This window comes from Hyla sarda, chromosome 1 (genome assembly GCF_029499605.1).
Source record: "Hyla sarda isolate aHylSar1 chromosome 1, aHylSar1.hap1, whole genome shotgun sequence".
Taxonomy (NCBI): domain Eukaryota; kingdom Metazoa; phylum Chordata; class Amphibia; order Anura; family Hylidae; genus Hyla; species Hyla sarda.
The window spans coordinates 516,999,243-517,015,420 of NC_079189.1; the positions used below are offsets into that span (position 1 = coordinate 516,999,243).

Below are 16,178 nucleotides of genomic sequence, written 5' to 3' on the forward strand. Positions count from 1 at the left end.
GAGGGGTTGAATAGTAAAGTAGCAATCTTTGCATCTTTGCAATCTTTGCACCAGTGTACAAGAAAGATATAGTGGAGCTGGAGAGGGTTCAAAGACAGGCAACCAGAGTAATACGGGGAGTGGGAGGACTACAGTACCCAGAAAGATTATCAGAATTGGGGTTATTTCGTTTAAAAAAAAGAAGGATTAGGGGCGACCTAATAACTATGTATAAATATATCAGGGGGCAGTACAGTGATCTCTCCCATGATCTATTTATACCCAGGACTGTATCTATAACAATGGGGCATCCTCTACGTTTAGAGGAAAGAAGGTTTCTACACCAGCACAGACGGGGGTTCTTTACTGTAAGAGCAGTGAGACTGTGGAATTCTCTGCCTGAGGAGGTGGTCATGGTGCATGCAAAAGGGATCTGGATGCATATTTGGAGAATAATAACATCGCTAGTTATGTATACTAGATTTATAGGGACAGAAGGTTGATCCAGGGATTTATTCTGACTGCCATATTAGTAGTCAGAAAGGAATTTTTACCTCTAGTATGAGTTTTTTTTTTGCCTTCCTCTGGATCAACTTAGTAGGGACTCATTAGGGTTATAGGTTGAACTTGATGGACTCTGGTCTTTTTTCAACCTTATGAACTATGTTACTATGTTACATATTTTCAAAGCAGCAAAAGAGACCTTTGAAAATGTGAGAAGAAAAAAAAATAGTTTGAATAATATCGCTGGAACAGAAATTAGTTGTTTTTGAGAATCTCCCCCAGAATGTCTGGGTTTAAAAAATAAGTAATTTTGCTGAACAATCTGTCCCCTTACCTTTATATCAGTGTTTACCAACCAGAATGCCTCCAAGTGTTGAAAATCTTGGCATGCCGTAAGTTGACATTTTGCAAAAGCTGGAGGCAGAAATTAGTGTGCGACATGGGTATGCAGCAGAGTTGAATGTGTGATTATGTGTAAGCATGACCACGCACACACTCAACTCTGCTAAATACACCTGATCACACACTCAGCTCTGCTACATACACCCAGTCACACACTCAGCTCAGCTACATATACACATTCACACACTCAGCTCTGCTACATACACACATTCACACACTCAGCTCTGCTACATACACGCACTCACAGACTTAGCTCCACTACATACACACATAACTCACTCAACTCTGCTGCACACACACTCAGCTCTGCTACATACACACACTCACACATTCAACTCTGCTGCATACACACAATCACACATAAACATAGACCTAACAGCTGTACCTCCTTCTCCCTCCCTGCACATACAGTGGTATATTCTTAGCTGTATGGTCACCATGATTACACTACACAGGTGTAATCTCCTGCTCTCAAGAACAGTGGGGAGTTTGAATTTTACACAGTTGGAAGTATGAACTGTGCCGGAAAGTATTACACCCGCACTATAACCTGGTGTATTATTCAGGTGTACTATCCCGGTGTATTATGCCGGTGTATGGGGTTAGACTGTGGGTGAAGGGAGATCACAAGCTATCCATAAACATTGCATTGTTTTTAAAAGGTATATGGAAAGGTTTTAAGTATCCCAGAGATAATCTGACTGGTGGCAGAAGCATAGTAATCTCCTTGGAATTGATGATTTAGAGCATCTTGCTACGTGTAGTGCAAGATGGCTTGTATTTGCGTTTAAAATATGGTCATTGCACAAGATTTCTGCAGGTAAATGAAATGTACGCAGTTAATACATTTGTGCTACTAAATATGTCACTCTAAGGTACACCGAAACCTACACATCTGGAGGAAATGCTCCACCAGAATGTGCGCAAAAAAAGACGCAAAAAAAAAAACAGCTTGCGCAAAATTTTGTGCAATTGTTTTTTACACAAAACAGGAGTACAAACTTTGATACATGTCCCCCAATGTGTGTGTGTGTGTGTGTATGTATGTGTGCGTGCGTGCGTGTATGTTCCAACATCATGTTCAAATGGCTAAAAATGTTAACATGAAACTTGGTACACATGTTACTTATATGTCAACAACAAACATAGGATAGGTGATTTAACCCTTACCCACCTCCATTTGCCAGGGTCGGAGTTTTTGTTTAAAGTCCCATACAAGTCTATGGGAAATATATGTTACTGCATAACTTCCAAACGGCTGCAGATATTTTGGTAATACATGTTACTTATATGTCCACTAAAAATATAGGATAGTTAATTTAACCCTTAACTAACCCCATTTGTTAGGGTCGGGGTTTTTGTTTAAAGTCCCATGCAAATCTACGGGAAATTTATGTTCCGGCATAACTTCTGTTTGGCTGGAGATATTTCAGTAATACCTGGTACACATATTACTTATATGTCAACTAAAAATATATGATAATTAAATTAACCCTTACCTATACCTACACCTTTATATAAAAAATGGGTTTTTGTTTCAAGTCCCATGCAAGTATATGGGACTTCCAGTACCTTCGCTCTGCATCTCCGGGGAAATGTGTCAGTCCAGCTTGCAACCACACTCACAAAGACATGCCCACTGTTTAAGCCCCACCCCTTTTATTCTCTACCCTTTTTGTGCATCGATCTGGCTTGCAAATTACGCCCAGTTCCACAAAGCCACTTCCCCTTCTATTTTCAGCTTACAACATCTTCATTACAAATCAGTCTCACCTGAGGACAGGATATGAGGACTGGATAGGAAGTCGGGATATGAGGATGGGACATAAGGATGGGATATGAGGATGGGAAAAAAGGACAGAATATGAGGACAGGATATGAGGATGGGATGAGGTCGGGATATGAGGTCGGAATATGAGGAAGGGCCATAAGGACGGGATATGAGAACGGAAATCAGGTCGGGATTTGAGGTTGGGATATGAGGTTGTGATATGAGGTTGGGATATGAGGTTGGGATATGAGGTTGGAATATGAGGTTGGGATATGAGGACGGGATATGAGGGTGGGATATGAAGTTGGGATATAAGGTCGGAATATGAGGACAGCATATGGGGTTGGGATATGAGGACGGGATATGAGGTTGGGATAGGAGGTCGGGATAGGAGGTCGATATATGAGGATGGGATATGAGGACTGGATATGAGGACAGAATATGGGGTTGGGATATGACAACAATATATGAGGATGGGATATAAAGTCAAAAGCTTCCTCTTTTGTTGATTTTCCTCCCCAACTCAGCTAGTGTGTGTATATATATATATATATATATATATATATATATATATATCACAATTATTTATTATTCACAGAAAATATAGTTGTAGTTATAATACTAATATCACATCTAAGAATGTCAGCTACTTAATAACAATTTGGCTATACTCTTCTTATATTATGATTTCTTAATGTTAATGATACGCACCAGAAATATTCACCAATTTTAGAATGTAGAACTCATTGAACTCTGGAATTTGATCAGAAACAGCATGAAGAGTGATATATTTAAAAGTGTCTTGGTCATTAAACCAGAGAATGCCTGATGTTACGGCAAATTCCTGGCCTGGCTTTAAAACCGACCCATTCTGCATAATCTGCCAGTACAGAGAAACACTGCCAAAATGTCCTCTGTCTCTCAGCACCCTGAAAGGATAATACTTTTAGAAGGATATAATACATGTAATAACCATAATGCAATGCACAGTATATATCAGTAACAACATATTAGCAATAGAATAAAAATAAAAAAACAAGCATACAGTCATTAACCTAACCCCTCCTAGTAAGAGGGACTATTTATTTGCAAAGTTATATAATCCATAAATATCATTCTGGTTTGCATCCTGCAACATGTACTTACATTTCTTTAACAAATATTCTACATGTGAACAAACTCTAATACATGCTATGACTAAAATGGGCACTGTCATTTAACATGATTTTAAATATTTGATTCCTTATGCCAAATAAATAACTTTTGTAATTGGCTTCCATCCACGTTTTATGTTAGTTTTTCTGCTATATACTTCTGGCCTCCAGGGGTCTCCCTTCTTGGCCAGAACACATTACGTCTGGTCAAAATCTCAGATTTTGGTCTCTTGCTTGTAATGGCAGAAGACCAAACTCAGGAAGTGTTTATCTACACTGAGCTTGATTGACACCTACTGAGACCTCACTGAAAGCAGCTGTACTAAAATCAATTGACAAACTACAAGTTATAAATAGTAAATATCTATAATCTTTACTACTACTATGTGTTTATTTTTGTGTTTTTTTATATACTTTAATAAATACATAAAAAATTTAAAACATGGTCAGTAAACTTACTTAAACTCATTACTTCCACCTTCTTCTACAGTTTTATCAATGGGTTCAAGGTAGAATATTCCATTGGGGTCATCATTAGCTTTGATGATTATTGTGGCATTCCCATTTCCACTCACCACAGTATCTCCTATATAACAAGTAGGTATTTCTTTATAAAAATGTATAGCGGTAACAATTAAAAAAGTTGCAATCCTAAGGCTGCATTCATATCTGCATTAGACAACCTATTGAGAGCCACCATCACAGATGTTGTCCTATTCGCAAAATTAGTGCTGTCCTTTCCAACAGAACAAAGGACACTACAATGTCTAAGCCCAGTGCACCCCAATTAAAATCAAAGTGGTCAATTGAGTGCTAATGGAGTCCTTCATGAAACATATTTTGGCACTCATTTTCATTTTTTCTGCTCCTATGACAGAACAGAAAAACAGACTTGACAACACATGTGTGACCATGGCTCTAGGCCTAGTTCATACTGTGCATATTTCAGAGAAGAATAAGTATTTCCTGTAAATGATTCTTATGTTTGATATTGCCTCTGGATTTTGACTAGTAACAAAAATTTGCCAAATCTGTACTGTGGTAAAGAGCTAAAGAAGACTAACTGGTTTGTGTTCTGCAAAAATGTACGTATTTTGTAAAGCATTGCTACTGATGGACATTGTGTGAAAAAGGGGCAACCTTAAAATGAAATCACTTAGCTAGAAGGTATTATTGCTCCTGAATTTATATATTATTTACATACATTTTCCCAATTGTGCTTAGAAAGAGAAGATGTGAAAATACTAGAACTTTGTGCTATGGTGTTGTCACTCATGTACGATCTGCACATACTAATTGGCTTTAAAGTGAGCTCAGCTTCTTATGCGGGGAGTACTGGCTGCTATCAGCAGGCGGAGCTCACCATTAATGCCAAACATAAGTGATTACGCTGATGTCCAGCATTATCCCTTTGGAATAATGACATCCAAAAGCTAGAAATACAGTTTCTGGTTCGCTTCTGGAAAAGTGCAATCATTGCGTACTAATGTCCAGAGGCCTTTACTTTGCTGATTTTTGGTCACTTCATATATCAGAATAAACATAAAATAAAGTGCAATCCAAAAAATCCTATCTAAACTAATAGAGGCAATAAAAATTACAGATCACGGCACAAAAAACATGAGCCCTCATACAGCCCCCTTTAGGAACAAAAAAAAATGTAACTGGTGTCAGAATAGGGCAATTTTAGGCTAACAATTTTTCTTACAAAAAGTTAACATTTTTCAAAGTAGTAAAATAAAACAAAACCTATATGTATATATATATTGTAAATATTCAATAGAAAAGAGAAAAGAAAACCAGGGCAACTCACCAAATACGTAAACTTCAAGCTTCTTTATTAATCCATGAAGGGTATAGACAGTGCAAGACAGGGGTGGACAGAGCACAAGGGGACGTTAGTTCGGGGCTACGGTGCCGTTTCGCAAGATATGCTTCAACGAGGGGCCAGTTGAAGCATATCTTGCGAAATGGCACCGTAGCCTCGAACTAACGTCCCCTTGTGCTCTGTCCACCCGTGTTTTGCACTGTCTATACCCTTCATGGATTAATAAAGAAGCTTGAAGTTTACGTATTTGGTGAGTTGCCCTGGTTTTCTTTTCTCTTTTCTATTGAATATTTGCATTGGACTTTGCTATTACCAGTGAGCACCATCAGATGTGGTTGAGCCAGCAGAGGCATTGGATATCAGGTGCTAATAATTAGGCGAGCTGTGCCGAGTTTTTCTCTCTACTACTGAATATTGTCTATATATATATTGGATAAACCAAAACTTTATCTCAAGTTTTAATACAATACATTCCTGGATATACATTATGATAGAATGGACTGGTGTGAAGAGAGAACATAAAAGTATTATTAGGAGAACATAAATTGGTGATGACATTTTATTACTGACTATAGAAATTTGAGGAATTATTCCTTGCTAAATACATATTCTATAGAGATTTTAGTATTCACTAAGCATTACCAACCTGTACAGTTGTAAAGCCATACATAAAAATATTCATCTGTTTCGGGTACATCATCTTCACTTATTTTCACTGATATATTCAACATCCTTTGGCCAATTTCAAAAATCAATATATCTCCAGAAACAGCAATAAAATCTTTCTCCTCTGCAATAGCTGTTCCACTGACAGTGGCGTAGGTTACAGAAGACACAAAATCTGCCGATCCATTCCGCATAATGGTGAGATTGGCAACCTCGCCTTCCTCAACAAACAAAACCATTGGTTCTGATGGCAAAATAAAATACATTAGTGTTCTGCATTGTCTATTTATGTATAGCACAGCAAACAGAAACAAAACAAAAAAAAAAAAAACAAAAAAAAAACAGATTAGATGTTAGCTGGTTATAAAACACATAAAAGTGCCATAAAATGCTATAAGAAACCCTGTGTGTCTGAGCCCTAAAAAGTGCACATTTCCCATGGGGATAAATGAAGTCCTTTTACTTATTGCTATTTACTGCTCACATGTCTATAATACAGCAGCATTTTTGGATCCATGTTTTGTATGCAATATCTGGATCCAGTCTCCCTTCTGTGGAACCAGAATCTTAAATTCAGTTCATTAAAGTCACATGAGCTTGGTGCTGTCAACATTAAACTGACCCAGACATGTACCTGTATTATTGGCTTTAGGACAATGATTTTAGGCTATGTTGAAATGTAGTATTTTGGTGAGGATTTATTTGCTCTTTATTTTAAATTGAAACCAGAAGTAGAAAAAACACAGAAAAAGGTGCAAATCTCCCATTATATCTTTTCGTCTGGTTCCACATCTGGTTTTGCTTAAAGAATACTAAGAATTGTAAGTAAGAAAGTATGTAACAATTTGATGTTGCTTGTCTGGTGTAATGTCTTATTTGCTAAGATTTTGTTTCTGTTGCTGTCGTTTTTTTCCCCCAAGTACCTCATTGTGGAAAATCGTGGTATTATAACCAGCTTTTATGTGCAGCTCTACAACTACATTTTTTATAGGTGCAGCTCTGGGAACATTTTAACTTCATCTTCAAGAAGCCTCACTGCATCATTTATGGCCACATCACTCAGTTGTCAGGAGGTCCATGACACAAAATTCCTATATGTAAGTATAAGCAACTCAAACATATATTATATGTGTGTGTGTATAGATATGAGATAGATAGATAGATATTAACTATATTTAATAAAAGTTAAGTTTTAAAATTTTTGGTCTCACTAAGCCACTGGTAAATTGATGATTTTTTCTGCTCCTTTAAATTGGTATTGACCTTCCAGTTGCCTAGGATCTATATAGTACAAACTATTTAGTTCAATATACTACCTGCAAAGAAAACAGCATCATCATTTCTATCTATTTCCAGTGTGGCTGTGGTAACATTTCCCATCTTGGCACCACCCGTGGGATTGAAAATAGATATAGTGAATACTTCCTTCTCCTCTGGAATCTAAAAAATTTTCAATAAAAGTTTACAATAAAATATTAGCATATTTAGAATATATCCTGTGAAAAAATTGTTTAGGCCTCACAAGTGTATATCTATATGAGCTATTGGCCAAAAAGAATTAATGCTCAAAGTACAAAACTGTTTATGTAGACTAAACAACTTGTTCCGTATGACCCACATAACTTACATAACTAGCATCACATTTGTTATGAGTAACTACAGTGTTTAGATGTGCTGCCACCCTAGATCCATATGTGTTATCAAATATTCTTTATAGTGACAGAAGATATAAAGTGTAGTATTCTTCATTTATGACAACTATGATCTTCCTGAGCTTACAAAACATTAGAACGTTATCTCTACAAATCTGTCAGTACAGAGAAAATATGTTTTTTACCTCATCTGGAATAGATGAAATGGTTATTGTCTTCATAGTTTCCCCGTCTTTAAACTCAAGTATACCATGTTCTGGGTAAACATCAAGGGTTGAACTTGGGCTAACAGTCCAGGTCACATTAATGCTGCCAAAGCTACCTTGCCGCCTTACTACTTCAAATGCAGCTAGAAACAAACAGACTCTTATCCACAATCATTTATTTAGGAAAGTAAAACATTTCACAAAGAATAAGGCTATGTTCACATGTCGGAATGTCCGCACGGAAAATCACTGTGTGGACATTCAGAAAACTGCCAGTGCTTGCATAACATGCCGTCGCTAAGACCGCTCAGGAAAGTGCTGTCTCATAGACAGCTATGCATTCAGTGCAGAGTTGGCAGAAAGAATGAACAGGTTCAATCTTTCTGCGGACATGGAAGTCAAAATTCTGCCGTGTGCACAGAGCAGCAGAATCCCGTTGAATTCAATGGGACTTTGCTGCTCCGGAATCTCCATGCAGAATTCCAGTGACAAATTCCACATGGAAATTCTGATGTATGAACATGTACGGTGTTGGCCAGAAAAGTTCATGCGGTGGAAAATACTTTTTTGCTCAAAAAGGACCAACGTAGGAATGAAACTTTTATTGTCTAACCTAACCTTGCCTGAGGAAGAAGTCTTTGTACTTTTAAAGCTTGTTAATATGTATTTTATTTTATTAGTCAATGAAGGCATCACTCCTAAAATACTTTGGTTCTTTTTTGACACAAAACTATTTACCTCCATTAAGAATAATACAAACAACATTGAATAATCTTAAAGGGGTACTCCGCCCCTAGATGTCTGATCACGGGAGTCTTGGCTGCGGCACCCCATACATCTATTGCATGTAGCGAACTTCACTCTGTGTTGGATGGCTGACGATGTGGGGAAGAGGCTCACAACGTCACGGCCATGCCCCACTCGTGACGTCATGGCCATGCCCCCTCAATGCAAGTCTATGGGAGGGGGCGTGACGCCGTCACGCCCCCTCCCTTAGACTTGCATAGAGGGAGCATGGCCATGACGTCACGAGAGGGGCATAGCCGCGACGTCACGAGCCTCCGGCGCTGCACCCGATGCTCTAAACAAATGCTGGGTGCATCAGGGAGATCGCGGGGGTCTCCCTGCTGCACCCAGCGTTCGTTTAGAGCATCGGGTGCAGCGCAGGAGGCTAGTGACGTCGCGGCCATGCCCCTCTCGTGACGTCATGGCCATGCTCCCTCTATGCAAGTCTAAGGGAGGGGGCGTGACGGCCGTCATGCCCCCTCCCATAGACTTGCAATGAGGGGGCATGGCCGTGACACTAGATAGGAAATAAAATGTCTAGGGGCAGAGTACCCCTTTAATAACAAAGATGAAATTGATTACAAAAAGAATTAAACACAAGTGATATTTGGTATATATATTCCTGGTTTGGTACCATAAGGTTGAAAAAACACAAGCAATGACTTCAATGCTATAGAATTTCAAGTAAACCCCCAAAGCTTTCTTCAATGTTTTTTTATATGACTACAGTGCTGCACAAAATCATTTTGATATTTAAATCTGACACCGGATCAGCTTTCCAAGCACCAATTATCCCTGCTCCTTGCCTGCATTACTGTTTTGTCTACATAGCACCCACCTACAGTTCAACACCCAGCGTCATAGAATCACACTACATTGGGTCTCACACTGGTGATGGGTGCTATGGAGCAGGAGTGATTTAGAAAAATTACTATTCTGCCCAGTGTCATATGTATATGACTCCCATAAGATATGTATACTCCCATAATAGGTGTATTCACAAGTTTAGAAAGATAATCAGCAAACCTGTCCATTGGGCATGGAAAGTGAAGACTCCAACGTCAAAGTAAAATAGAGAAGCACCTGGCAGTATTCTTGCAAACTTTATTAGAAATCTATTTAAACACCATACAGGTACTGGTGTACAGAAAAGACATAAAGTGATAAAAAGAGAAACTATCAAAGGGGAAGATTTATCAAAACCTGTCCAGAGGAAAAGTTGCTGAGTTGCCCATAGCAACCAATCAGATTGCTTCTTTCATTTTTTAAAAGGCCTCTGAAAAATGAAAGAAGCAATCTGACTGGTTGCTATGGGCAACTCAGCAACTTTTCCTCTGGACAGGTTTTGATATATCTCCCCCAAAGAGTTTAAGGCTATAAGCCCTTAGTCATGATCCATCAGGATCATGGCTAAGGGCTTTTAGGCTGAAACACGTTTTCTAATATAGTTTGCAAGCATACTTACCTAGTGATGGAATTCTTCTCTATTGTATTGACATGTTTTCATGTGAAATGATCATTTTGTTGGAGTGCTGACTACATAGTTTGAGCATGCACATTAAAGCAAACTTGATGCCAGTTGGTTGAACATAAAAGCTAAAAGATAAAATGCTCACCATGACCATCGCATTATAGTCTCCTTGTGTTGTACCCAATAGGTTAGTGAGTACCATGCTAAATAATCTCATGCACTGTGTTACTTTAAGTCTTATTGATAAATATGTGTAACCCTTGCAAAAATGTAATCATACTGCCTTATGCTTACCATAGTGAATGTCAGTCCCTTTGCTTTCATTTATGTTTTTCACAATTCCTGGAGAGATTATTTCAATAACTCCATGTGGGTCATCATTTTTTAAAATAGTTATATTAACTCTTATGGCCTTCCCCAACGTGGTGGGGAACTCTCCATGACTGCTCAACACCACCGAGCACATCTCATCCAACTGTAAACAGAACAGAACAACGTGAAGTCATGATGTATTACTGCAACAATTTAACATTTAATATTAATGTGTCACTGTCATTTGATAAAACTTTTGATGTGTAATAGAAGCATAGGTGTTCAGACCCCCACCATTCACTAGAGCTTCTCTCTCTCGGTCTCGCTGCAAAACACTGCTCCATAGACTCACTATAGACTCCATCTGCTGCCGCAAGCAGGGGAGAGAAGTGCTCAGCCAAGTACTTTTCCCAGCTTGTTTTAGCAATTAATGGGGGTCTGAACACCCAAACCCAAATCATCTTTACATTTTCAACATAACTGAATGAATTTTCCCTATTGAGTGCGTATCATGTGAACTATCACTGAACAGGAAGATGCCTGCTTTGCAGCCTATGTTTAAAATGCATATGTTGATCTCTATGTAGTCACAATGGGGGAGATTAATCAAAACCTGTGTAGGGGAAGAGAGGTGCCCATAGAATCCGATCAAATTACTTCTTTCATTTTTAAAGAGGCCTATGAAAAATGAAAGAAGCAATCTGATATGTTGCCATGGGCAACTGCTCCTCTTCCTCTTCACAGTTTTTTCTTTATAAATCTCCCCAACATCCATATAGACATTACTAGTACAAAGATACAAAGCTAAACAAAAATTACACCTTAGTGAGGAACCCCAAAATCTGCACTCTGCAGTTGCCCATAGCAACCAATTAGATTGCGTCTTTTATTTTTAGTAATTTTTTTCTCTGCACAGGTTTTGATAAATCATCCCCCAATGGTGGAGTATGCAGAGTCCCACTGCAGGTGTTCATATGGTTAGCATGGAAACCTGATTAATTACTGTATTGAATGAAATTGACATGCTGTATTTATATAGCAATGAAGAAATAATGGGGGACACTCACGTACAGGTGATCATGCATCCCGTGGGGTGCTGGACAGAGTGATCACTGATGCTGATGTCTTTGCACTGTAACGAATAAAGAAGCCAAGCACCTGATCACCTGTACGTGAGTGCCCCCCCCCCCCCCCATTATTCCTTATTGCTATTTGTATTGAACTGTAATCAATATGCCACATTGCTGCTTAGTCAATCACTATCTGAGGTGGGACAGTGCTGCAGTTAGTGATTTGCTGAGCTGCAGTGTGACTAATCAACCACAGGAACCAGGAAAAGGTTTGCACTGGAGGCTGAAAGCAGGATACCAGAGGCATTGGGTGAGCGCTGAAGGTGAGTAGATGTAATGTCAGCGCTCCGGCCAGACACGCTGGCCGCAAGCGCTCTCCTCTCATGTCCCTGCTGCCGGCGGGGCTGGGATTCACATTGCGGGACGTGCCCAAATGTGAGTTCCAGCCCGTCACTCCCCTTCCTGGTCTTCCGTTTTCTCAGTCCCGGCGCGCGTGACCCCGCATTCTAGGGCCCACGCTCGCGCCAGGCCTCTGGTTTAAAGGGCCAATACGCTTTGGATAGGGGATAAGATGTTTTCCGGCAGAGTACCCCTTTAAGGACTTAAATCCTGTACTGCCCCATTTGTATTTATGGAATACAACATTCAATTGCCCTATAGATGTACTACATATGACTGCCGCTGAGAAGGATGCTTATAGTGTTATACGCATTTTCAAATAGTTCCTTTCCACACAGCTTTGTCCTTAACAACAAATACACTGAGGCTGAAATTCACATGCATCTCACATGTTCCACCAGAAGCCAATAACAAAAGAGCCTAGAGCCGCGGTCCCGGCTCTGTGCATAGCAAGCTGGTGTAATTGGCAAATGATTGGTTCTTTATGCTAAATAGGTGTCAGGGGATTTTCACACCATTATCAATCCTCTGTGATCTGAATAGTGGTTCACAGGTTCTTAATAACTACTTAATCATGTATTGCTCCCTTTGTAGCATATGGCAGTGTATACAACCTTTCCTTGAGCACTGTAAGTGTTAGTTGTGGACAAAGTTAACCTCTGCACAAAGCGTTTAGGAAAGAAGTGCAGCCAGTGAGTGGAAAAGTCTAATACCTCGGGTATCCCATCCATCCTTGTTAACAATGTAATTACAATCTCCTTTTCACCAGTGTTAAACTCCAGGATTCCAGTGTTTCCATAGAATTCATTACTGTCCTTTGGTTCTATGGTATAATGCAGAAACTGTTTAACAAGAAGGCCCTTGGAACGAGCAATTCTGAGTTCAACAGAATCTCCTTCCTAGGGAAAAGAAAAAAATCAATGTTTAATGTTTAAAGGCAGAAAAGTATCTAGTACAGAATCAAAGTACAATGCAGAAAATGACTGCCCATCAGACATGAGCACTGAGGATGAATGGTATTATTATGATTACTTCTCTGCTATATACAGTAATAGTTCCGTGATGTTCTGGTGCAACTGCCCAGCAGTGGTGTATGTATATTTAGATTCAGCAAATACCCTTGGAGAGGTTTGTATTGCACTTAGCACTAAAATTACACAATGATTATCAGTGTAACAAGTAACCATGCTTAAACCTGAAATGGTGCCCCACTCCACAATGACAACTTTCCTCAGTAAGCTCAGAATGTTAAAAGCTAAGGGACTTTGTGCCGTATGTCATCCTTAACATCCAAGAGAAAGCCCAAAGTGATATCATTGTACAGGAACAATGCACAATGATGTCCCCTCATAGAGAACACACTAGTGTAACATTAGACTAATCAGGTGCCTGGTAAAGTCATAGTACTTGGATAATATGCCTAGTGAAGTCATAGTAGTGGGATGGAATGCCTAGTGAACTCATAGTAGTGGGATGGAATGCCTAGTGAACTCATAGTAGTGGGATGGAATGCCTAGTGAACTCATAGTAGTGGGATGGAATGCCTAGTGAACTCATAGTAGTGGGATGGAATGCCTAGTGAACTCATAGTAGTGGGATGGAATGCCTAGTGAACTCATAGTAGTGGGATGGAATGCCTAGTGAACTCATAGTAGTGGGATGGAATGCCTAGTGAACTCATAGTAGTGGGATAGAATGCCTAGTGAACTCATAGTAGTGGGATGGAATGCCTAGTGAACTCATAGTAGTGGGATGGAATGCCTAGTGAACTCATAGTAGTGGAATGGAATGCCTAGTGAACTCATAGTAGTGGGATAATATGCCTAGTGAACTCATAGTAGTGGGATGGAATGCCTAGTGAACTCATAGTAGTGGGATAATATGTCTAAGAGTATATTCACATGTACAGGATCTGATTCATATTTTTACTGCATATTTTCCGCAGCTGATTTTGCTACTCATTAAAGTTAATGGGTAGCAAAATCAGCTGCACAAAATATGCTGCCGATCCTGTAAGTGTGAAGGTACCCTAAGGGTATATTTACACAGTCATGTCAAAGTATAGAGATATTATAACCAGTATATGGTATTAATTTAGATTTAAAAAAAACTATGGCTGCCTTATACGAAATCAAAGTACAACTCAAAAAACTTCAACCCATTAAACTCGAGCAATGCTCGGCTACAGAGGATGTTTGCTTTGATTATACTGTTAAAGGGGTACTACACTGCTCAGTGTTTGGAACAAACTGTTCGGAACGCTGGAGCCGGCACCGAGAGCTCATAACGTTATAGCCCCGCCCCCTCATGATGTCACGCCCCACCCCCTAATGCAAGTCTGTGGGAGGGGGCGTGGCCGCTGTCACGCCCCCTCATATAGACTTGCATTAACGGGGTGGGGGAATGGCATCATGAGGGGACGGGACTATGATGTCACAAGCTCCCAGCGCCGGCTCCAGTGTTCGGAACAGTTTGTTCCAAATGATGAGCAGCGGAGTACCCCTTTAACCCCTTAAGGACCCATGACGTACCGGTACGTCATGAGTCCGCTCCCGTTCTATAACGGGGGGCCACGGCGTGGCCCCGCGTCATAGCGGGTCAGGCCCAGCCTCTAACAACAGCCGGGACCGTGGCTAATAGCGCACGGCACTGATCGCGGTGCCGCGCGCTATTAACCCTTTAGGCGCGGCATTCAAAGTTGAACGCCGTGTCTAAAGTGAAAGTAAATCCTTGCCGGTTAGCTCAGGGGACTGTTTGGGATCGCCGCGGCGAAATCGCGGCATCCCAAACAGCTGAGACACAGCAGAAGGGTCCCTTACCTTGCATACTGGTGTTCGATTGCCGAATGACTGCTCAGTGCCTGAGATCCAGGAATGAGCAGTCAAGCGGCAGAATCATTGATCAAAGGTTTCCTATTAGAAACCACTGATCAATATAAAAGATCAGTGTGTACAGTGTTATAGGTCCCTATGGGAGCTATAACATTGCAAACAAAAAGCGGGAAAAAAAAGTGAATAAAGATCATTTAACCCCTTCCCTAATAAAAGTTTGAATCACCCCCTTTTCCCATTTAAAAAAAACAACAGTGTAAATAAAAATAAACATATGTGGTATCGACACATGTGGAAATGTCTGAATTCTAAAAATACATTGTTAATTAAACCGCACGGTCAATGGCGTACGCGCAAAAAAAATTCCAAAGTCCAAAATAGTGTATTTTTGGTCACTTTTTATATCATGAAAAAATTATCAATAAGTCCTATCAATGCAGTGGTACCACTAAAAACTTCATATCACGGCGCAAAAAATGAGTCCTCATACCGCCCCATACGCGGAAAAAGAAAAAAGTTATAGGGGTCAGAAGATGACAATTTTAAACGTATAATTTTCCTGCATGTAGTTATGTTTTTTTCCAGAGGTACGACAAAATCAAACCTACATAAGTAGGGTATCATTTATCGTATGGACCTACAGAATAAAGAGAAGGTGTCATTTTTAACAAAATATTTACTGTGTAGAAACGGAAGCCACCAAAAGTTACAAAATGTTGTTTTATTTTTTTCCGTTTCGCGGTAGATTTTTGGGTAAAATGACTGACGTCATTACAAAGTAGAATTGGTGGCGCAAAAACTAAGCCATCATATGGATTTTTAGATGCAAAAATAAAAGTTATGATTTTTTAAATGTAAGGAGGAAAAAAGAAAATGCAAAAACGGAAAAAACCCCGGTCCTTAAGGGGTTAATTGACATCTTCAAATATTGAAATTGTACTTTTTAATCTATCTACAAGGTCATTAATAAACATATTGAATAGAAGTGGACCTAGTACTGAACCCTAAGGCTAGGTTTCCACATAGGTGTTTATTTATTTTTCTTTTGGAATACTGCAGCTGCAGTTTTTGAGCCAAAGCCAGAAGAGTATTCAGAGGGAATAGGACATATAAAGGAAGGACTTACACTTCTCCTTCCTGCTGCATC

General features: G+C 39.6%; 1 protein-coding gene across 3 annotated transcripts in view; it reads right to left on the minus strand.

Annotated features, from left to right (window-relative positions):
* The window catches only part of ADGRV1 (adhesion G protein-coupled receptor V1), a 588,171-nt gene that overhangs the window by 445,553 nt on the left and 126,440 nt on the right, over window positions 1-16,178 (minus strand). For all 3 annotated transcript variants that reach the window (XM_056538342.1, XM_056538334.1, XM_056538351.1), the window contains 7 exons: window positions 12,914-13,099; window positions 10,714-10,894; window positions 8,142-8,305; window positions 7,621-7,744; window positions 6,285-6,548; window positions 4,270-4,396; window positions 3,368-3,585 (listed from right to left, as the gene is read on the minus strand). In XM_056538342.1, coding sequence (XP_056394317.1) covers window positions 3,368-3,585; window positions 4,270-4,396; window positions 6,285-6,548; window positions 7,621-7,744; window positions 8,142-8,305; window positions 10,714-10,894; window positions 12,914-13,099 — 1,264 coding nt within the window. The remainder of the gene's footprint in view (window positions 1-3,367; window positions 3,586-4,269; window positions 4,397-6,284; window positions 6,549-7,620; window positions 7,745-8,141; window positions 8,306-10,713; window positions 10,895-12,913; window positions 13,100-16,178) is intronic.